The sequence below is a fragment of the Trachinotus anak genome, unplaced genomic scaffold, assembly GCF_046630095.1.
Source record: "Trachinotus anak isolate AG129_WGS33_773 ecotype Australia unplaced genomic scaffold, CSIRO_AGI_Tana_v1 ptg000007l, whole genome shotgun sequence".
Taxonomy (NCBI): Eukaryota; Metazoa; Chordata; class Actinopteri; order Carangiformes; family Carangidae; genus Trachinotus; species Trachinotus anak.
The window spans coordinates 237,501-259,748 of record NW_027273858.1 but is presented as its reverse complement, the minus strand read 5'-3'; the positions used below and the strand labels follow the sequence as shown (position 1 = coordinate 259,748).

At 47.0% G+C, this 22,248-nt stretch overlaps 4 protein-coding genes and 1 long non-coding RNA gene across 7 annotated transcripts in view; 3 read left to right on the top strand and 2 right to left on the bottom strand.

Moving 5' to 3' along the window:
• Window positions 1-1,772: 1,772 nt before the first annotated feature.
• Window positions 1,773-4,938, bottom strand: LOC139622484 (uncharacterized). 2 transcript variants are annotated; one of them, XM_071479801.1, is made up of 5 exons: window positions 4,717-4,938; window positions 3,257-3,422; window positions 2,741-3,105; window positions 2,351-2,579; window positions 1,774-2,280 (listed from the first exon to the last, which is right to left on the bottom strand). In XM_071479801.1, exons 1-5 carry the CDS (start codon window positions 4,798-4,800, stop codon window positions 2,159-2,161), a joined length of 966 nt encoding a protein of 321 aa, XP_071335902.1. In that variant the 5' UTR covers window positions 4,801-4,938; the 3' UTR covers window positions 1,774-2,158. The 2 variants fall into 2 exon arrangements, with proteins under 2 accessions (XP_071335901.1, XP_071335902.1); XM_071479800.1 differs by lacking the exon at window positions 4,717-4,938 and having other exon boundaries at window positions 1,773-2,280; window positions 3,257-3,648.
• Window positions 4,939-4,968: 30 nt separating this feature from the next.
• Window positions 4,969-9,485, top strand: prkn (parkin RBR E3 ubiquitin protein ligase). Its single transcript, XM_071479799.1, has 11 exons — window positions 4,969-5,075; window positions 5,354-5,517; window positions 5,812-6,079; window positions 6,172-6,287; window positions 6,862-6,945; window positions 7,264-7,379; window positions 7,467-7,603; window positions 7,921-7,982; window positions 8,067-8,297; window positions 8,655-8,772; window positions 9,008-9,485. The coding sequence occupies exons 1-11, from the start codon at window positions 5,069-5,071 to the stop codon at window positions 9,109-9,111; spliced, it is 1,407 nt and encodes a 468-aa protein (XP_071335900.1). The 5' UTR covers window positions 4,969-5,068; the 3' UTR covers window positions 9,112-9,485.
• Window positions 9,486-10,100: 615 nt separating this feature from the next.
• Window positions 10,101-17,173, top strand: LOC139622481 (transient receptor potential channel pyrexia). Its single transcript, XM_071479797.1, has 19 exons — window positions 10,101-10,523; window positions 10,833-10,944; window positions 11,033-11,190; window positions 11,738-11,824; window positions 12,144-12,294; window positions 12,536-12,697; window positions 12,775-12,884; window positions 13,060-13,171; window positions 13,271-13,299; window positions 13,385-13,476; window positions 13,568-13,682; window positions 13,770-13,940; window positions 14,415-14,485; window positions 14,710-14,877; window positions 15,254-15,372; window positions 15,658-15,862; window positions 16,284-16,491; window positions 16,581-16,639; window positions 16,766-17,173. The coding sequence occupies exons 1-19, from the start codon at window positions 10,437-10,439 to the stop codon at window positions 16,998-17,000; spliced, it is 2,451 nt and encodes an 816-aa protein (XP_071335898.1). The 5' UTR covers window positions 10,101-10,436; the 3' UTR covers window positions 17,001-17,173.
• Window positions 12,774-18,592, bottom strand: LOC139622482 (uncharacterized). Its single transcript, XR_011691290.1, has 5 exons — window positions 18,457-18,592; window positions 17,616-17,718; window positions 14,663-14,851; window positions 13,757-13,935; window positions 12,774-12,902 (listed from the first exon to the last, which is right to left on the bottom strand). It is a non-coding gene; the product is annotated as an uncharacterized lncRNA (long non-coding RNA).
• Window positions 18,593-18,675: 83 nt separating this feature from the next.
• The window catches only part of ubr2 (ubiquitin protein ligase E3 component n-recognin 2), a 23,396-nt gene continuing 19,823 nt past the window's right edge, over window positions 18,676-22,248 (top strand). For both annotated transcript variants that reach the window (XM_071479796.1, XM_071479795.1), the window contains exons 1-3: window positions 18,676-18,811; window positions 21,033-21,331; window positions 22,179-22,248. The exon at window positions 22,179-22,248 is cut by the window's right edge and continues 9 nt beyond it. In XM_071479796.1, coding sequence (XP_071335897.1) covers window positions 18,728-18,811; window positions 21,033-21,331; window positions 22,179-22,248 — 453 coding nt within the window. In that variant the 5' untranslated portion in view covers window positions 18,676-18,727. The remainder of the gene's footprint in view (window positions 18,812-21,032; window positions 21,332-22,178) is intronic.

Below are 22,248 nucleotides of genomic sequence, written 5' to 3'. Positions count from 1 at the left end.
GTCCTGGCTGGTCTCAGCTCAGGTTTTGAGTTGATCTGGTCTGATCCAGACTCCACAAATCAACCTGAGGCACCAACAACAGAAGAAGAAGCAGCTTTTCTTCTGCCGGAGGTTTAATTAAAGGGGCAGTTCACTCTAAATTAAAGCGCTGTCATGTAAACAGTGCAGCTCACAGCTGAGGTCAGAAACACTGATCTCAGATCAGCCTGAATAACTGAGGATTTATAGTACATGATGTGACAACAGCTGACACTGAATCAGTTTAATCTTCCTTTCCTTGTTTCCTCTCCTTCATCCTTCTCTGACTCCTCTTTTCTGTCCTCCTTTCTCCTCCTTTCTGAAATTAACCCAGATCTCCTGCCTCACTGACCTCAGACCATCATCCTCTCCGTCCTGAACTCCTCCCCTGTGACGGACAGCAGTTAGCTCACTGAGCTAACAGGTCTGTTAACTTAGCCCCCACCACACGCTACCGCGCCTAGAGTCACCTGACGCCTAGAGTCACCTGACGCCTGTGGCCACGCCTACTCATCGACTTCAGCTCGGCCCTCAACATCATAAACCTGGTCAGGCTCTTCCATATACTGGTGGGCGTGACCTCTGACCCCTGCACATGCTACTGGATTCAGAGCTTCCTGTGGAGAAGACAACACAGGGTTAACACGAATAGTCTTTTATGTCACCGTCTCACCCTCTGACCCTTGACCCCCCCAGCTGTGTCCTCTCACCTCGCTCACCACCTCGTCCAGCTGATGCCCTGTAGGAGGCGCTCTGAACCCTCCCCTCTGACCCCTTCTGATTCCCTACCTCCTTGTTTTCCTCCTTTCTTCTCTCCTTTCATTCCCAACTTACTTATTTTCTTTCCTATCTCCTCCTTTCCTTACTCACCTCCTCCTACCTCCTACACCCCCCCCCCCCCCCCCCCCCCCCCCCCCCCCTTCTTTAAACTTTCTCCCACAGTTGAGTCGGGTCTTTCAGGAGTTCTGGATCTGCTCTGGGATGTTTGGGTTGAGTCCAGACCTCCATGTTGCATGAAAGAAGAGGTCAGACCCCTCCCTCCTCCGCCCCCCCACCCCCCCTCCTCCCCCCTCATCACCCACCGCCTGGTGTCTTTGTCTCTGTCCTTGGCAGTCTCAGCGAGTCCTCAGAGCTTCTTTCAACAGGAAAGAATAGCAGATTGTCTTCATTAAGGAGGACGCCTTGTTTCAGGAAGTCCAGGCCGGGAGGAGGAGGGAGGAGGGGGGAGGTACAGAGAGGGAGGAGGGAGAGAAAGACAGAGAGAGAGAGAGAGAGAGAGAGAGAGAGAGAGAGAGAGAGAGAGAGAGAGAGGAGGTGAAGCAGAATGTCAAAGTGAGGAGGGTCTTTTGTGTCGGGTGTTTTCCGCCCGGCGACAGCTGATTCATATTCAAATGGAGCTTCTGAATGGACGGTTACAGACTTTACATTCCAACACTCACACACACACACACACACACACACTCACACACACACAGAGAAACGTACACACCTCATTTATTAAGAGGAATGAAGCCCAGAGAGTGATGTCATTGTTGGAGGAGGTGTGAAACTGTGAGAGGAGGAGGGAGGAAGGAAACAGAGGAGGAAAGAAAAAAGGAGGTAGGGAAGGAAACAGAGGAGGAAAGAAAAAAGGAGGTAGGGAAGGAAACAGACAACATGTACATTCATGTCTTTATTAGAGTTTATTCATTTCCACAGATACAACACAAACACCGAATATAAACATGACAATACATAAACACAAACATCACAACCCGTCCCCCCGTCCCCCCGACCCTCTGTCCTCCCGTCCTCCTGACCCTCTGTCCTGTCCAGCTTCTGCTGCAGCTGCCTCCATGATAGAAACAGTAGAACTCAGTAGAGTCCAGCAGATGGTTGTAAACTGAAACTAAAGGATGAAGAAGAACCTGCACCTGGACAGAGTTTAAACTGTCAGTCTTTCAGACAGCTGCTGATTGGTCCAGCAGCTCCAGACTGCTGCGTTCTCATTGGTCCAGCAGCTCCAGACTGCTGCGTTCTCATTGGTCCAGCAGCTCCAAACTGCTGCGTTCTCATTGGTCTGGCAGCTCCAAACTGCTGAGTTATCATTGGATGATCAATGTTGTTTTCTGTGAGGTAGGCGGGCCCGTCCAGCTATCCATCAGAGGAACCGGGGATCCCGATTGGCTCTGCGGGAGCGGAAACGGATCTCTGAGAGTTTGGAGTTGATGCCGGAGCCGATGACTCCTTTCTTGGCGAGAGGAAACCGAGCCAAGATGGCGTCTGAGAAAGAGAGGGAGAGAGTCAGAGAGAAGGCAGAGTAAAGGAACAGTCCGTCAGTGTCTGAACCTACTGAAGATGGCGTTGATCTTGTGCGGGTCGAGCGCGCTCCGTTGTGGGTGGAAGGCAGGCCGGCGGCTCCGCCCACCTCTCAGGTTACTGTTCATCAGCGTGTTCATATCAAACACACCCAGCAGCAGCATCCGAGCCATTGCTGTGGGAGACTGCGCCTGATTGGCTGCCTGCCATGACCGCACATCACAGAGCACACCGGAGCCCGGATACACCTCCACCTGGCTCACCTGGACAGCACAGGTAAATGATACAAGCTCTCAGATGATGGACAGATAGAACTCATTCAGATATGCTTTAAACCACATCATATGATACCACATTGAAACCGGATCAGATCCGGTGTAAACAGGATCAGATTCTGTGCGATCTGGATCAGAGGTGTTCTCACCTGTCCGGTTGCATCTCCAGCGGTACACTGGCTCTCGGAGCAGCTCCTCCTCAGCTCCTCCATGTCGGTCTGGCTGCAGAGCGGCGCCACCTCCCCCATGTGGCTCCCGAAGCCCAGATCTGCTCCTCCTGGCACCTCATCGTCCTCCACGCCCAGCGGGCCCCACGACTCTGACAGGTCCCTGCTCAGCTCCTCCTGGAGCTGCTGAACCTGGACCTGAGGGCTGAAGTCTCCGTCCTGATTGGTCGCAGTGTGATGGTGATAAGGCGTGTAACTGTCGCTCCCGCCTGCTGCAGTGGAGACGGAGTGGTGACTGTTGACCTGGCCCAACGTCTGCCACATGGTAGACAGGAGCCCAGGGATCTCTGGGAAATGTATTCACAATAAAGGTCATAAAATTACACCGGGACAGACTGACAGGATGTAAAAGAAAATTTAATCTGACCTCCCACCTGAACCTGATTGGTCTCTGGTCGGTCACCTGTGAACAGACTGACCAGGTGGATCTGGACTCACCGTGGACCAGCATGTTCTTCAGTCTCTGGTTCTCAGCCGACAGCTCTGCTTTCTCTCTCTCCAGCTCTCGAACCCTCGAACGCAGGAAGTGAAGCTCGGTGATCTGTGACGGCGTCAGAGCTGACACACCTGACACACTTGTCACACCTGACTCCACCTTCACCACCTGCAGGACAGAGGAGGTATTTTTACTCATATTTTCTTCATGTTGATAGAAATTTATTAAAAAGACTTCGATCAAAATAAAGAAATAAATCTGATGATCTGACGCACCTGTAAACACCTGTAAAACCACCTGTACAAACCTGTAAAATCCTGTACACATGTAACCTCACTTTTACACACCTCTAATCTCATCTTTACATACCTATAAACACACCTGTAAACTCATCTGTACACTTACCTGGAAATCACCTGTACACACACGTCAAAACTCCTGTCCACACCTGTAAACTCACCTGTACCTGACTGTACTGCGACTCAAAGACTACCAGATTCACTGACAGTGACAAGAAAGGTGCAGCTGTTAGCACCGCCCACTTTACCTCAGTGGGCAGTAAAGTTGTGTTCTACTGTGTTCTACTGTGTTCTACTGCAAAATAAAAATGTAGACTTGTTTTTTCACTGAACAGTGTTCAGTGTTTAAAAGCTCATTGTGTTTTATATGAAAACTGATCTGACCTGTCAGATAAATGGAGTGGAGCAGAAAGTAAAATAGCTTCAAGTTCAAATATTCATGTAAAAGTACTTCATCATTGTACTGCAGTACATGTACTTAGTTGCTAACTCTTTTCATACAGAGATTCCACAGTATCACTGTTGACCCCTCCAGAGTCAGGACCCGTGTGACAACCCATCAGAATATAAAACTTAACACATTAAAAATGAAATGAAGACAGTGAGATTCACTGATGATGCTGTTCGGGCCTCAGACCCCACCTGCAGCGCCCCCCACAGGTCACAGTGCTGAACTGCACAGACAGGTATGTAAGGGCCACAGATGAAGAACCACTGATCTAATGATATAACAGAAAATAATAAAACAGTCACAGAGACATTTTACTTTTATTTTTAATACTTTAAGTACATTTCTGATCAATCTCACAAACTGTTACTGAGGATGTTTCTAAATGCAGGACTTTAATGAGTATTTTTACTCTGGTAACAGTAATTTTACTGCAGTTATGTCATCTGGATACTTCCTCCACCTCTGATAATACATGCTGTATTTGACTGTAACACACAGAGTCCCACTCATCATCATCATCATCATCATCATCATCGTCATCCTCATGCATGTTGTTATGGTGCATGTAAACACTCAGTGTGTGGAAACTGTGAATCCTCCTCAGGTGCTGATAATAAATAAATAGAAATAATAAATATTCACAGTAAATATCATTTCCTCAGTTTATAGGTTCATGCGCTGCAGATGCAACAGAAAACCCGGTTCCTCTCACCGCGGGGCCGGTCCCGGTGCCGGTCCCGGTCCCGGTGCCGCTGTGTGTCCGCTGCAGGACGCTGCTGTCCGGACTCTCCGTCATCTGGACGCACGAACCGAGCGGACCCGGGAATGTTCCGGCTCTTCAGCTGCGGCTCAGAAAAAAATACACACAAAGAAAAAACAAGTTTATTAAAATTCATGAATACCACCATTTCCGGTGCCGATCCGTGACGTCATCCCTGCGTGACCGCGCTGTAGTTCTGCAGAGGTTGGTAACGTTTGTGCGCGCGCTGCGGAACTACAGTACCCAGAGTGCACCGCGGCTAAGCAGACTGTAAACACACGGAGACTGAAGGACGAAGTGACGGATGATCTGTGAGTTCTGTTCCACTCTACTGAGGTTCTACTGAGGTTCTGCTGAGGTTCTGCTGAGGGCTGTGTAGTTGTGAGCTCAGCTGTGAGTCACATGAATCAGTCGCTGAGTGACTCAGATCATTTACTGCAGTAAAAGTACTGATGCAGTATAATGTCTCTGTGACTGAAGTACAAAAGTACTTTGTTACTTTGCTGTGCTGCTGTCTGTCAGTCTGTCCGGAGGTCGTCCACATGTCCACGTTAATCTCACCTGACCTGTCCCCTGTGTGTCCCCTCAGTGTATGTGCGGTACAACCTGGGGCCAGGTGTGGCCGTGGAGCTGCAGGAGGAGGCGAGTGTGGCCAAGCTGAAGGAGGTGGTGGGGAGTCAGCAGGGAGTCCGACCGGAGCAGCTCAGGGTGCTGTTCGCTGGGAGGGAGCTGCAGAGCAACGCCACGCTACAGGTGAGGTCAGAGGTCAGGCTGCAGGTGAGGTGAGGTCAGAGGTCAGGCTACACACTACACACAGTCTCAGGGTACTGTCGCCGGCAGTTTAAATAGTGGGAGTACAGAGCCATGAGGGAAGGAGGAGCAAAAGGAGAAAGGGTTATTGAATGGAAGGTCGCTCACCTCCTCATGATAACTCCTCCTGTCACATAAAATCTCCTCTCCTCTCCTCTCCTCTCCTCTTCTCTCCTCTTCTCTCCTCTCCTCCTATCCCCTCCTCTCCTCTCCTCTCCTCTCCTCTCCTCTCCTCAGGGTTGTGACCTCCCAGAGCAGAGCACCGTCCATGTTGTCCTCCCTCCTTCAGGATCCTCCTCCTCCCGGCTGCTCCTTCTGCAGGACCGTCTGACTCGGCGCAGCGAGGAGGAGCGGGACAGCCTGACCAGGCTGGACCTCAGCTCCTCGCGCCTCCCCTCCACCTCCACTGGCCTGGCCGTGATCCTGGAAGGGAGTGAGAAAGAGGGAGGAGGTGACGGAGGAGCAGAGGGGGCAAGAGAGGAGGCGCAGACTGCAGGTCTGAAAGGTCAGTGAGTCAGTACTCCTACAGTGTGTCTCCTGTAGTTTGCCACTAGAAGTACTCTGACTGTGTGTACTTGTGTGTACTTTTGTGTACAGGTGTGCGTACCTGCAGTACTTTCTTTGTGTACTGTAAGAGCTGCAGGTCGGTCCAACCTGGAAAACTACGAGTTCGCTGCAGAAGCTGCAAACAGACGACACTGACGCTCAGCAGGGTGAGCAGTACTGGTACTGCTACAACACAGTATTTGTACTGTAAATACTCAGTATTCATGTTTAGTCTGTGGAGCTTCAGTAAATCATTTGATACATGATGATCCTCCTCTCCTGTAGTTACTGTGTGCGGCCACAGGGGGCGCCGGTCAGCAGCTGTAAACAGTCTCAGTGGTTTTATTGTGAAACAGTTTGGGGACAGGAAACAACAGGTCACAGCAACCAATCATACAATCAGTGATGTCATTATGAATTTCATCGTAGTTTTCATGACATCAGTTAGAAGTTTAATGGTGGTGGTGTCCTTCACCTGCACCCCAGACCCACAGCTCACTTGTGGGCCCTGAAGCTGAGGATGTTCAGTGGAGATGAAGACGACGTCCTCCTTCGTGTCAGAGATCGTTTCAGGATCATTTTTCAGTCGTGATGTTTATGAGAAGTAACAGTAACAACAACCTGAGGCTGGAACGTTCAGAGTCACGTCTCTGACGTGTTGAACATCAGAAGATGATTCCTGATGATGATGATGATGATGATGATGATGATGATGATGAGAGTACTGTCTCTGTGTCTCAGGGTCCGTCCTGTTGGGATGACGTCCTCCTCCCAGGTCGCATCCATGGCGTATGTCAATCAGACGGGTGTCATGGCAACGAAGCGGTGAGGGGGTGGAGCTTCCATGTCGAGCTTCAATGATTAGTTACTTAATTGATTCATTGATTAGTGTTTCAAACTCTGTTAATAATCAGATAAACCTTGAAGAGGTTTGTCAGACTGTTGGAGGAACAAGGACATCTGAGGACTCGAGGACGCTGTCGCCATTTTCTGATGTTTACTGACTGATTATTGAACCATTAATCAATTAATCATGAAAAGAATCATCAAATTAATTGATAATATAATAATAAAATAGCATCTCTGTGTGTGTGTGTGTGTGTGTGTGTGTGTGTGTGTGTGTGTGTGTGTGTGTGTGTGCAGGAGTTCTTCATGAAATGTGCGTCCCACCCAACCTCAGATGATGACCTCTCTGTGGCCCTTGACCTCATCATGACCAACACCAGAGACGTGCCCTGCATCGCCTGCACCGACGTCATGTAACACACACACACACACACCTAACAGGGTTAAAGTCAGAGGGTTTGACAACCAATCAGAGCTGTTCTCTGTCGTTCTGGTCTCAGGGAGGTGGTCCTGGTCTTCCAGTGCTCGGAGCGTCATGTGATCTGTCTGGACTGTTTCCGTCGCTACTGTCAGACTCGGCTGAATGAGCGTCAGTTTGTTCACGACGCTGTGGTCGGGTACTCTCTGCCCTGTGCCGGTGAGTGCTCCGGACTCAACGTCCTGACAGAATCCACTTCCTGTCAATCAGCTGTTAATTACAGGAAGCACCAGCTGATGCCTGACAAGTGTCTCAGCATCACCGTCCTTCATTAACGCCACAGTTTGTTTTCTTCATCCATCCACAACCTGAAAACACAGTTTCACCGTGTGTGTGTGTGTCTGTGCGTGTGTGTGTCTGTGCGTGTGTGTGTGCGTACGGTGTGTGTGTGTGTGTGTGTGTGTGTGTGTGTCTGTGCGTGTGTGTGTGTGCGTATGGTGTGTGTGTGCGTACGGTGTGGGTGTGTGTGTCTGCAGCCGGCTGTGTCGACTCCCTGATTAAGGAGCTGCATCATTTCCGGGTCCTGGGAGACGAACAGGTGAGTGTTTCAGTCTCACAGTTTACAAACATTTTACCCAGAATTCACCCTGACACACCTGAGCTCTCTCTCCCTCTCTCTCAGTATGGCCGCTACCTGCAGTATGGGACCGAGGAGTGCCTGCTGATGATTGGAGGACTGATGTGTCCGTCACCGGGCTGTGGGGCGGGGCTCCTCCCACCTGATGACAGCAGGAGGGTGGAGTGTGAGAGACAGGTGGGCTGTGGCTTCGTTTTCTGCAGAGACTGCAGGGAGGGCTACCATGAGGGGGCGTGTCGAACACAGCCAATCCTGCCTGCAGGTGAAGCCTCAGAGGTAAGCCGACCAATCACAGAGCTCCCTGAGGTATACGGAGGTGTGTCAGAATCAAGACTCAGAACAGGCAGAAGTAAACTCATGAGAAAAACCAGATACAGCACATTTCATAGGCAGGTCAGAGTTCAGAGGGCTTTATATTAAACACAGAATTCAGCCAAACTTTCAAATACATATTTAAAGAGGAGAGACGGTGATGATGATGATGATGATGATGATGATGATGATGATGATGATGATGATGATGATTTTGTTAAGTCTCTGCTTCTCTCTGCTGGACAGATCAGGACACTGCAGGACAGGATACATCACAAACTTCTCTCCTTGTCTCCTCTCCTTGTCTCCTTCTCTCCTCAGGGTTTTGTGGTGGGGGAGGAGGCTTCTCTCAGAGGGAGGTGGGATCAAGAATCTCTGCTCCTGATCCAGGAGTCGACCAAACGCTGCCCTCAGTGTTCAGTTCCCGTGGAGAGAAACGGTAAATAACTGTGACAGCAGAGGGTCTGCTTCAGGTGAACCGGTCTGGGTCTGTAATGGTATTATATACATAGTATTTTCCAGGACACAGAACTTGTATGAACTTGTATTTCAGCCTCACTGTACAGAACAATATGTCTTGTTGATGATGATGATGATGATGAAGCAGGTGTTGGATATGAAACACTGACTGATAGAAGATGCTTGTGCTTGCGTGTTGTCGTCTCCCCCTGCAGGCGGCTGCATGCACATGCAGTGTCCCCTGTGCAGAGCAGAGTGGTGCTGGCTCTGTGGAGTCTCCTGGAACAGGGAGTGTATGGGAAACCACTGGTTCGGATAAACACACACTCAGATGTAAGGATGTAAAGATGAACGGGCTATTGGATGGATTCAGTGCTCCCTCCCCCTCCCACTCCTGCACAGTTTCTGGACTAACAGTGTAACGCTGCTCAGAACCGTTGGACTGATGGACCGATGTGTTTTTACTCACAGACACTGACTCACTGGAGGAACGATGTGAAATAAACTGACTGCAGATTAGCTTCTGTTTTCTGTCAACATGTCACATCAAGAACTTTGCTGCAGCTAAATGTGAAACTCAGGTTTTCATGTCAGAGATGAAATGTTCAGACTTGTCAGTCAAACGGAACATGGACATGTTTTCGCTATAAAATGTAAATGATGAAAAATGATTAAAGCTCCATCCAGTCTAAAGGTAGATGTCCATGTGTTTGTGATTATAAAACAGGTCTAGGTTCTATATTAATACTGTGGAAGTATGAAAGCCTCAGTCCACAGAGAAATGCACACAGCCATGCACCAAGCCCCGCCCACCTGGACCCACCATCTAACCTTGCAGGATTTGGTTTCTCTGCTGTATTTTTATTGGATCACTGAGAAGACAGTCAGCCAATCAGAAGAGTAGCTCAGATCCTCTCTTCTGATTGGCTCACTGATCTGAGAGAGGACATGTAAAACTACATTGAGATGGTTTTTGGTTCTTAAAATTCAATTCAGTTTTATTTGTACAGCACTAAATCATAAGGTACATTATCTCCAGGGTCAGACTTGACTTTATTATAGAGAGAAACCAGCAGGTCCCACAAAGAGCAGAAAAACTCACTTTTAACAGGAAGAAACCTCCAACAGAACCAACATATATGTCTTCTTATGGATGTCAATACCACTCTGAGCTGGTTTGTCTTCTTTAGATGTGAACTGTGTTTATTGTTATTGTATAAAATACATGTACAACTAAGACCAGATCCTGCACCTGGACCTGGACCCTCCACCCACTGATAAGATAAACCATAAACCTTTGAGCATCAGCTGATAAACGTCAGCACCAGCTGAATTTATGGATTTGTTTTCTAAACCTGAAACTGAAAACCAAGAGGTAAAGACGGATCCAGATCAGTTCAGTCCCTCAGAACCATGAGGTGAAGACTCAGGCAGATCAGATCTGAGACAGTTCTTAGCTGATTTTAGTCCTTCATTCAGGATCAAGGGCAGGAGATACTAAACACAATCGAGAAACAGGTCCTGCAATTTTCAGAAAGTCCAGCAGAGTCCTGGAGGTCTGGCAGGTTTCAGTGGGTCTGATAGATCCATCATCGTGGGGGTCTGGTGTACTGACCTGGTGGACAAAGGGTTGACAAAACCAGGATGAAGAGAGGGACCTGGGCCGGTCTGACAGGTCTGCAGAATCCTGGACTGGAGCTGGAGATGACTGAAAGCACCAACACAACACAGGTGAGTTTAAGTCAGAACCAGAGCTGGGTCCACCTGCAGTCCGAGTGCTTGTCTTGGTCAGTTGGTCACAGCCAGGTCCTGAAAATGTTTTTAACAGTAAAGATTAAAAACTTAAAATAATGACTGTCACAGTAAACTCCACCCATCCACTGCGCCCAGTGGTGTAAAACAAACACCAACTGTCAACTTTCACCTCTGAGAGCCAATAAAATCACATACAGCTCATCATGTGACCTGGAAAACATTTGACTGTCACATTGGTTTTCTTCAGGTGTCCTCAGGTCTCTGTTTGTCTCTGTTCATCCTCAGGTCTCAGAGTGTCCTCAGGGGTCCAGGTCCTCGGTGTCAGCAGCAGTGAGGGCTGCAGCTCAGTGGGCGTCATACTCCTGTGGCCGCTGGAAGCAGAGAAGAAAAGTGACAGGTGAGTCCAGGTGAGTCCAGGTGGTTTTCATCAGTCCACTCAATGGATCTGGATTTGTTGAAGTTTTAAGGATTTGACTGATGTTCAGGAATTCAGCCGGAGACGAAGTACAGAGGTCTGACTGAGGATGATGAAGGTGATGAGCAGAGAGACGAAACCGACACCTCAAATAAAAACCGGCAACTGAACAAAAAACTGCTGGATCACTTCAGACACCTGGCGGCTACAAACCAGGACACTGACCAGGTAACACAGACCAGGTAACACTGACCAGGTGACACTAAGTAACTTACCAGGACTCTGAAGACGTAATATTTAAACAGACAGGTGTCATATTAATTCACCTGTATGTTCAGTTTGGATCAGTTGGTTTAAAGGTGCTATATGTAAATTTTGCTATTACTACATAGCTAATGTTAGCATGAACAGCTCTTTACTCCTCAGTATAGAAGAAACAAGTTCAGCATTCATTCATTCATTCACTTACTAACCTACAGCTGTGTCCAGAGGTGGAGAGCAACCCTCTTGTTTTCTTCTACAGACGTTAGCATGCTAACCAGCTAGCCCTGCCCTGGTCGGACTGTCCACTGTAGCGTCCAGTGTGTCCTGATGACGCAGCTGCTCAGAGGACGTGTCATAACGTCTCAAACTGTAAACACGACGACGGCCATCACCGCCACCAGCTCCCAGCAAGAAAACTTACATACAGCTCCTTTAAAGACACATCAGTATGAAGGGACACTGAAAGTGTGTGTGTGTGTGTGTGTGTGTGTGTGTGTGTGTGTGTGTTAAGGTGGACCTCGGGTTTCTGGATGACGTGATCTCAGATGGAGCCGATCCAAACAGCTCAGACAGATATGGACAAACCGTCCTGCACGAGGTGTGAAAGTAAAGTACTTAAAGTAAAGTACACACAAGTTGTATTTTTCTTTATTCTTATTATTTGTTTGGTTTCATAAACAGCAGAACAAACACTGAACACACTGAAACACCTGAACCTTGCAGATGTGTCCTGAACACAGCTGGGTTCTAGCACAGCTCCTGCTGGTTCTGAGGTTCCTATCAGGGTCCAGTTTGATTTGAGGAACCTGTGTAAAACAGTTTGCTATTTTACTATAAACATGTTTCTTGGGACCTTCACACACAAACACTGCTCTGTGTGTGTGTGTGTGTGTGTGTGTGTGTGTGTGTGTGTTCAGATCTCCAGGGCGTGGAGCGTGGATGTGATGCGGTTCTTCTTGGACCGGGGTTCAGACCTCCTCTGCCCGGATCAGTTTGGAGTCACAGCGCTGCACGTGGCCTCAGCGCTGGACTACCAGGACATGGTTCAGTTCCTGCTGGAGCAGAAAGGTCAGGGTCAGCCCACAGCTGCTGAGGCTCATGGGTACTGTTGTTATGGATGGACTACTGAACGGGTCTATTGGGTCCTGGTCCAGAACCCCCCTCTAGCCTGGGCAGAGTCTCTGTAGTCATGACAACGAAGAGATGCAGCCACATGTGTAGTTGTTTCATGTCCCAAGGACTCATGGGAGCTGTAGTCACTGAATAAAGAGGACAGATCAGACGGTGAGTGTGTGTGTGTTGTCCTCAGCTGATCCAGAGGCTCGGACTCTCCTGGACCAGCAGACTCCTCTTCACTACGCCGCCAAGAACGATGCTGTGGGTTCCATCAGACTGCTGCTGCAGGGCGGAGCCTCCATCAGCTGCACCGATTACAAGCAGAGAACGCCACTGCAGCTCGCTGCCAACCTGGGTACTGACTCCTACACTGACTCCTCCACTGACTCCTCTACTGACTCCTCCTCCTCAGACCTGTCGGTGTGTTTTCAGAGCGCAGTGAGGCAGCTCGGGTCCTGCTGGAGCTCGGGGCAGAGGCAGGGATGAAGGACTCTGATGGACAGCTCTGTATAACTGCTCTGATTGGTCGGATGAGTCCTGTGGTAATGATGTCCCACCTACTGACAGATAACAGGGCTGTGATTGGTCCAAAAATAAATTAAATATCAGTTATTTAATATGTTTCTCCAACACATTTGTATTTTAAATGACATCAACAATGCAGGAGAACAGTGTGTTTCCTGCTGGTGTGTGAACGTGGCTGTGTGTTGTGTTCAGGCTCAGCTGGCGCTCAGTCAGTTCCACGTGACCGACAGAATGACCAGACAGCAGCACTACTACCTGAACCTGCTGGAGCCAGAGCCACACCCACCTGAGAAGCACCTGCAAGGTAACACTGCTACCACCAGACTCCAGCACAGACTCAGCTGTACCTGTCTGTAACTGTGTGTGTGTGTGTGTGTGTGTGTGTGTGTGTGTTGTTTTGTAGGGGCCGTGGTCAGTGAGCCGACGTCTCCTGTAAGTTGTCTTCACCTGTAGTGTGTATCTTACAGTGCAGAGTGAGGTGTTCTGTGTTCACCTGTGCGGTTCCTGTGTGTAACAGCTGCAGGTGCTGGTTCAGGAGGGAAAACTGGACCTGATCATGAGTCCGGTCTTTCTCAAACTGATCCAGGTCAAATGGAAACTCTACGGCAGGTAAACTCTCTCTGATTGGTCTGATTTTGTTGACATCATCATTCAGGTGAACAATCACAGCTCTGTCTGTCTCTACCTGCCTGTCTGTCAGGTTGGGGGCATGGCTTCTCCTCATTCTTAACTTCCTGTTCAACGTTGCCTGGACAACCGTCGCCATTTCTGTGTCCATCCACCAAGACTCATCTGATCGCTATGTCCTCCCCCAGGTGACCTGTCTCTCTCTGTCACCTCTCTGTCTCTCCCACCTGTCTCTCTGACTTTACCTGTCTCCCCCCCTCACCTGTTTGTCTCAGGACTGGTGGCGTGTTCTCCTCGTGGCCCTGGCTCTCCTGTTGACCCTGGAGGAGGTGCTGAGGGAGGTTCTGGACATCCGGCGTTCGAGGAGGAAGCTCCGCCTCTGGCAGCAGTGGCAGGAGAATCGTCTCCACGACGACCTGCGCTGCTCGCATCCCATGTGGCCTCAGGTACGAAAACACAACAACACAACAACCACATCACTACAACAACAACATCTGTATCTCCAGATGTGGTGATTCTGATATTGTCACAACAGAGGATGAGTTTTCTTTTTCAGCTGAATTCATTATTAAAATCTATGATTATCTGAAACATCTTTGGACTCTGAGCTGAAATCAGCTGTTTTAATAAATCACAGAATTATAATGAAATAAAAAACTCAGAGTTTAGAATGTGAGCAGATAAACAGCAGTCGGACTCTAACAGGCTTCAGTTACACAGAACGACCAGGAGGAGGCAGCATGCTACACAGCAGACTGTCGATCACTGCAAGACGCTCTGTAACACAGCAGCATCAGGACTATTAATATTAGTATTATGAGTAATATAAGTAGTATTCATATTAATATTATGAGTAATATTAGTAGTATTAACATTAGTAGTATCAGTAGTATTAGTATAACGTGTATGTTGTGTTGCAGGAGAGAGTTTTCTTGTTGGATCAGAAAAAACAGATTCACAGGATGAGAGGAAGCTACAGCCAAGACCTGTGGTATTAACACACACACACACACACACACACACAGACACACATACACACATACACACATACACACATACACACACACACACATACACACACACACACCAACAACAACACACAAAGGAAGCTAAAGTGTCCCAGCACTGACAAACCCTGAGTCCACGGTCCAGTGTTTCTGAAACTCACTGCGCTTTGAAAACACACAAATGAAAATGAAGTGTTTGTGCCGTCAGGAACGTCTTTGATTGGCTAGTGTACTCTCTGCTGACGGCGTCCTTCAGCGTCCACATGGCCGATGTGATTGGTCCATCCGTCCACCTTCACACTGCCAGTCTGCGGCTGTTCTCCATCACCATCATCTTCCTGTGGCTGCGACTTATGAAACATGTCAGAGCCTTCAGGTAACACACACACCTGACGTTGGCTCACTGTTACCATGACAACAGACTAGCTCAGGGTCACCAGGTGTCCAGGCAAACATCCTCTCTGTAGCAGGAGGTCTCACTCTGAGTCAGTTTCAACCAGCAGTGTTTACGAAGAAGACCTTTGACCTCTCTGACCTTCTCTTTGAGCCATCACCAGCTGATGTAAAATACAGATGTTATCAACAGCTGTCTGGATGAAGAAGAGAGTTACCTGTTTTCATATTGCCCAGGTGTTTGACCATGGACAGAGCTCTCTGCTGAAAGCACCTGAGACACTGATCTGTGTGTGTGTGTGTGTGTGTGTGTGTGTGTGTGTGTGTGTGTGTGTGTGTGTGTGTGTGTGTGCGCGCAGGTTGATGGGTCCATTCATCGTCATGTTGGGAAGCATCGTTGGGGATGTGTTGCGTTTCCTCTTCCTGTACGCTGAGATCTTTGTTCCCTACGCCTGCAGCTTCTGGATCATATTTGGAGGTCAGAGTGTGTGTGTGTGTGTGTGTGTGTGTGTGTGTGTGTATGTATGTATGTGTGTGTGTGTGTGCACTCTTAAATCTGACTTTATGTCAAGGTGTGTGTTTGTGACAGTATAGGATTCACTTCCTCTTTTTACTCTGAGTTATTTGTTATTGTGTTACATATTGTTATTCACTTATTTGTTACATTAATGAAGGAAGCTAACGAACGTTCACCTGAACAGGTGATGTTTGTCTGACTCTGACAGAACAGTCAGAGTTTAAGTCTCATTATCATCTGCCCCAGGCTCATCCTCAGTTCCCAGCATGCAGTCTGTCTCCGGCCTGCTCTACAGCCTGTACCGCATCACTCTGGTGGATGAGTACGAATATGCTGCCATGGTGACGGTGGACGGCGTCATGGCTCCTCTGCTGTGTGGGACGTTCCTGGCTGCGTCCTCCATCCTGTGTGTCAACCTGCTGATCGCCCTGCTCACCGACACCTTCCAGAGGTCAGAGGTCACACCTGGACTGTCTGCACCTGGACTGACACCTGAAACTGTCCCCATACTCCTCAGACACCTGAGGCCAGTTCATCAGGGCCTGTGTTTATCACTCAGAGTTAAACCAGGACTAAAACCAGTCCTACCTCTGAGAGTTAAACTGAATGTGGCTTTTGTTTTTGTCTGACCTCTGACCTCTGACCTCCAGCTCCAACAGGTTAAAGCGTAGTTACAGGAGGAGGCTTCACACAGCTGATGAAATGTTTAACTTCATGTTGATTTTTCTTTTGTTCTTCAGGAACAAAGATGACAGTTAGGACTGATGCACTGAGATGATAAATACAAACTGGTTGAGAAACACTTTCAGGTCCAGGCATCAATGTGTTCATGTGTGTGTTTGTGTGTGTCTGTGTGTGTCTGTGTACATCAGGGTTCACGATAACTCGCAGGCTAATGCTGTGATGCAGCAGGCCACCGTCATCCTGCAGGTGGAGGAGTCCATGCCCCTCCTCCGCCGTTTCTATGACAACCAGTACATCTTCAACCACTGTGCACCGCTAGCCGACACCTATGATGATGACATCACCACAAACCCCCGTTACCATGACGAGATGGGACGCATCACTGCGCAGATCAAAGTGCGTCTGAAGGAATTGCACGAGTCCAAATGTTTTCATTTAAAGCTTAGAAAGTAAAGAGGGTCTGTGTGTTTGTGTGTGTCCTGCAGGAGACTCTGGATCAGTTCCTGGTGCTGCAGAGAGACGTGGAGACAGCTGCAGGTTCAGGGTGAGATCAGATCAGACCAGTGCTGGTCGAGAAACTGCAACCAGAGAAACAGTTTCTGCAGGAGATCTGAGATTCTGCCTGTGTGCCACTGTGCTGCTGGTCTAACACAACTCTTCCCTCTACCAGACTCCAGATGGACCAGAACCTCCAGAACCACAGCCGGGAGAATAAGGCCCAGCAGAACCAGGAGATTCAGGAACAGAACCAGCAGAACCAGGAGCTGCAGAACCAGGAGATTCAAGACCAGAAACTAGAGAATAATGACCAGCAGAACCAGGAGCTTCAGGCAATCCGAGCAGAGCTGACGCAGCTCCGGACTCTGGTCCAGCAGTTGGTTCAGAGCAGGACTGACTCAGGTTAACAGAATCTGAGAGGAGATAAAACCTGACTGACCAGGCCGGGCCAGATCAGACCAGAGTAGATCAGACCAGTATCCTGTTCTTCAAACATGAGGACTGTTTTTTTGATCCTAGATGAAGCTATCATGAATAACACTGTGCTCTTATTTTGAAATAAAGGCAAAATGATGTGTTCCTTCAGAGTTAATATTTATTTACTGTTATTATTATTTTACTCAGACTGTCAGTGATGCACATTTTAATAAATCTGTCTAAACTTTACTTTAAATGTCAGTATTATACCAGTTTCAAATTTATTTGTTCATTCACTTGAATCAAACACAGCTTCCTCTTATGATGTGAGTGAAAAACATACATTTTAAATATATTTTAGTTAGTTTTATCATTAAATTATATTTTTGGTTCAATCAATGTTTTCACTGAATTTATGTTTTTCTTTTTAGGGGTTTGCTCTTTTTATGTCTAAATATACATAGTCATTTGTGTCTAAAAATATGTTTTTGTCTAAATCATCACTGAAGATAAAACAGTCTGATCACACACATTTTATTTAGCTGAAATTTCAGGACAGAAATTTACCAGAATGTTTCCAACAGTATTTCTGAAAAAGTTCATACCTGTATTTTTCATTCATTCAATGAAACAGCCTCACCATCCGGATCTCCCTCTCTATCACACCAACAGGGGACAGTATTCAGTTACACAGCTCACCCTCACCACCTGTTGAAAAGAGACATGAATAATGGGAAACAGGGTAAACTAATTATCTATTACTATCTATACTATTATGTTTTTTTTATCTTCTTCTGTATTTCAAGTAGACAGATGGATTTACATTTCTGTTGTTCGTTTTTTGTATTTTCTGTTTCATTTTCTATGATTCAAATCATAAGCCTGAGACTCCACATCTACGTCATGAAAAAAAAAAATAATTTAATGTATTTGTAATGTTTTATGCGTGTGACAATCAAATAAAATCAATCAAACCAAATCAAACTCTCTGTAGACTGTAGGTAAAATAAATAAAATTTAAATTCCCATCTGAGTTCATATAATAAGACTCTCTCAGCCTGAATAAAGTTATTATTTCAATATTCTGTCTATATCCACTTATTACTGGAAACTTTCATTTTAATTTTATTCCTTTTATTGTATTTCTTTCATTTTCTGGTTGAGTCCTGATAGTCACAGCTGGGTTTCTCTGGAGCTTCAGTCTGAGTGAATTGAAGTATTCTGTGTAGCTGAACTGGAACCTGATAGAAACAAACAGTTGATTCATTTCATTAAATGTGTTTAAATACCACTGAAGCCTCTCTCTCTCTCTCATCCCACATTCATTTTGAAATCACTCAGAAATGTACAAATGTAAAATAATGTAAAATAAAATAAAATAATGATAAATTTGATGAAATATCTGTAATTGGAACACTACAGTTTAATGGTACATTTTTTACTGACCTGTTTTGTATTTATATGTATTATTTTGAAGCCTCGCCAGTGACAACCACCAGCAAAAGACGTTAGTCCAAACTTGAGATTCATGAGTAAATACTTATTTCTATTGCAGGAAACTGGCTTCTGTATGTGTGTGTTGAAACTTGCTAAATTCCTAAAATTAAAAAAATAAATAAAAATCCGATCCCGCCCCCTGAGCTCGACGGCCCCGCCCCCTCAGCTGTTGATCATTTCCGGTTCTTCTTGCAGCAGCCACAGAGCAGAGGGAGGAAAGATGGCGGCGGCCGAGTCTGACAGGGATCCACCGTCTGCTTTATGTTCGGAATTCCTCAATTTCTCCGCCAAAGACACCGCGTCGGTAAGCGGCTCTTCGAGCTGTCAGCTCCGCTGACTCTCACCTGTCCGGTCACTGCGTCAGTCTGAGCTCTCCTACCTGCTGAACGCGGTATTTAGAGGTCAATCCGCTGGGCTACACCGAACCAGTGCTAATGCTAATGCTAATGCTAGCTGCAGGGAGTGATGTGTAAAACATCTGGATGTCAGAGTAAAGCTGCTGAAAACACCTGCTCCGCCGCTGTCAGCCCCCGCTCACCGGCTACACAGCAGCTGTCGATCTGACCGGATCTCATCCACACGTTTGAACCGCTTCAACCGGCTCCTGCGCGGTTATTTACCGTTACATCATGTGTCAACATCGGAGCGGAGCTACAGCAGGTCCGGAGACACGGTCCCGGGTCCGGGGACACGGTCCCGGGTCCACCGCTGATCCGTGATCTGCCTCAGCACTTTACTCTGACACCTTTAAACTCACATTCACACACTGACACCTGTGACAGGTTCACTGACGAAAAACATCACAACACAGGTGTGTGTGTGCAGCCTGCACACACCTGCACACACACACCTGTGATGTAGTCAATACATCAGATAGTCACGAGACAAAAATAACTGGTAGTTCTTGTTTATCAGTTCATTGTTTGAGTCATTTTTTAAGAAAATGTGTTTTCAGGTTTTGCTCAGGCTCTGTAAGCAGATGACATCTGTGGGTTTTAATCTTTCTAACGTCCGAAGATGTGTCCAAGGGCTTGAAGATCAGTTAGTCATGAAAGTAACTGACATATTGATCGATGTATAAAACCTTGTATCAGATTGTAAAGATGTTGTCAGGGGCTCTACGTGTGACTACGTGTGACTCCGTAATGTGAATATTTCAGACTTTTTATTTTGGTAAACAGTTAAATTAATTTCTGAATAACATGGAGGCACCATGTATGTGATCAATGAGGAGGACATTTGCAGAGGTGTTACACAGGTGTGGTTTCTCCTGAAGTCACTGAATCAGCTGTTCACTGCTGCTGTTGGAAAGAAAATATACACACACCACAAATATTCCTCACACATGTTCTCAGGTGTTTAAGAACTAATTAGTTTAATTCAGTTAAGCATAGAAACACATAGTAGGTCCTTATAACTTTTCTGTTGATCGACTTATTGATTAATCAACTAATCATTGCAGCTCTGTTGTTATTACTCATGGAGTCATAGACCTGAAGGGCTGTGAAGACTGGATTCAGCAGAACTGGGTCACTTGAAATCAAATGCGTCCAGAGTCTGTGACAAATATTCTTTCACAGTGTTTGTCTTGTTCCTTGTGTTTCATGTTCATCATGTTGTTCATCATGTTTGTCGTGTCTGTTCCTCTGAGCACACTGACTGAGGCCCTGAAGAGAATTGATTGTTGATTAAAAGTGATTGGCCCTGAAACCAGACACTCAGGTTTTACAGGTTTAGTGAAACACGAGTCTGATCTACAGCAAACATGTAAATAATGAATATAATGAAACACAATGCATTATTCAGATTATTAAAGCTGCTAAATGATCAAAGTTAGTTTTCACTAATATCTTTTAGTCAGTTATACAGTTATCAACTTCATTAATACACCTCTGATCATTTTTATGTAACTCATCTTAATTTTAGCTTAGTGTCAGCTCAGTGTTGGCCTGGTGTTAGCTCGGTGTTAGCTGTGTTAGCTGTGTTAGCCAGGTGTAAGTATCTGGGTCAGTGTGTCAGTGAGTCCAGCAGGTTAAACTCTGACAGAGCTGATTATATCAACCTGCTTCTGCACCTGGACACAGGATTACTACAGTACTACTACAGGATTACTGCAGTACATTACAGTAGTGTAACAGTACAGTAAAACTGATTTAACTGTTTAATTTTCTGTCCTGTTTTATTGTGTTTTAGTTTTCTAGACATTTTCACCTTTATATGTTATGCTTATTGAAAGTCTGTTCATAAATGAATTAGAGCTGCAGTGATTTTGATGATTAATTAATGGTTTTAATCATTTTTAATGATGTCACACTGAGCTGTGGAACAATACAACAGGAATCTTATAGACCAAACTAATCAATTAATCGGCAATCTATCAAGTGATATACACAGTGCATTGACATTTTCTGTTTGTCATGAGGTTACTAGTGCTACTGTGCACTAATGCCACTCTCTCCTCACTTCCTCTCCTCTCTCCTCCTTCACCTCCTCCCCCTCTCTCCTCCCCTCCTCCTCCTCGTCAGCGGTGGTTGGCAGCGGCTGACCTGCAGCAGGAGGTGTACTCTCACCTGGCCGTGTATGTACCCAGAATCCTTTGCCTGGGTCCGAGTGGCGGCAGCAGCAGCAGGGAGGAGCAGAAAGAGGAGCAGAGGGAGGAGCAGAGGGAGGAGCTGGCCTGTCAGCTGCTCCTCCTGGCCCCTCTAGAGTGGCTCCTGTTGGGGGAGGAGCCGGCGGCCGGCCTGGCTCAGCTACAGGAGAACAACCAGCCGTCACCGCTGTGTGGGCACGTGTTCAAGGTGGGCGAGCCCACCTACTCCTGCAGGTAATATACACACCTGTACAGGTAACGCTCTCACCTACCCCTGCAGATAATGTCTACTCAATAAGCACTCTATGATGAACGTCTGCACACCTGCTTATTAATGCCAATTATCCAGTCAGCCAATCAGGAGCTTCAGTTTATGCTCACAACAAACATCAGGATGAGAAAAAAAATTATCTCAGTCACTCAGTTTTTAGTCAGAACAACAACAGAAGCATCAGTGAGCAGCAGCTCTGTGTTGATGAGAGAGGTCAGAGGTTATAGGAGAATGAACAAAAAGGCTAGAGTCACTCAGATAACCACTCTTTACAAGTGTGCTGAGCAGAAAAGCTTCAGAGTGAGCAACACATCCAACCTTGAGGTGGTTGGACTACAACAGCAGAGACCAAGTCAGGGTTCACTTCCTGTCACCAAGACCAGAAGAGAAGAGTCTGCAGTGGAGACAGACTCATCAGACCTGGACAGGTGAAGACCTGGTCTGATGGATCTGGAACAGCATGAAACCATGGACCCAACCTGCCTCGTGTCAACAGTCCAGTCTATCTGAGTATTGTTGACCATGTGCTTCCACAGTTCACCATCTTCTGATGGCAGCTTCCTGCAAGATAATGCTCCACGTCACAAACTGGTTTCGTGACAGCGAGTTCAGTGAACTTCAGTGGCCTCCCCAGTCTCAACAACCAGGTCGACAACCAGCTGAGTCGGCAGCTGTCTGAAACAGTTTGAACACAGATCAGACATACTATTCATGAACACACGCACACACACACACACACTCACACACACACACACAGAGAAAAACACAGATCTTGGTTTATACTTGAACAGTGTGTGTTTGTGTGTTTAGGGAGTGTGCAGCTGATCCAACATGTGTTCTGTGCATGCAGTGTTTCCTGGGCAGTGTTCACAAAGAGCAT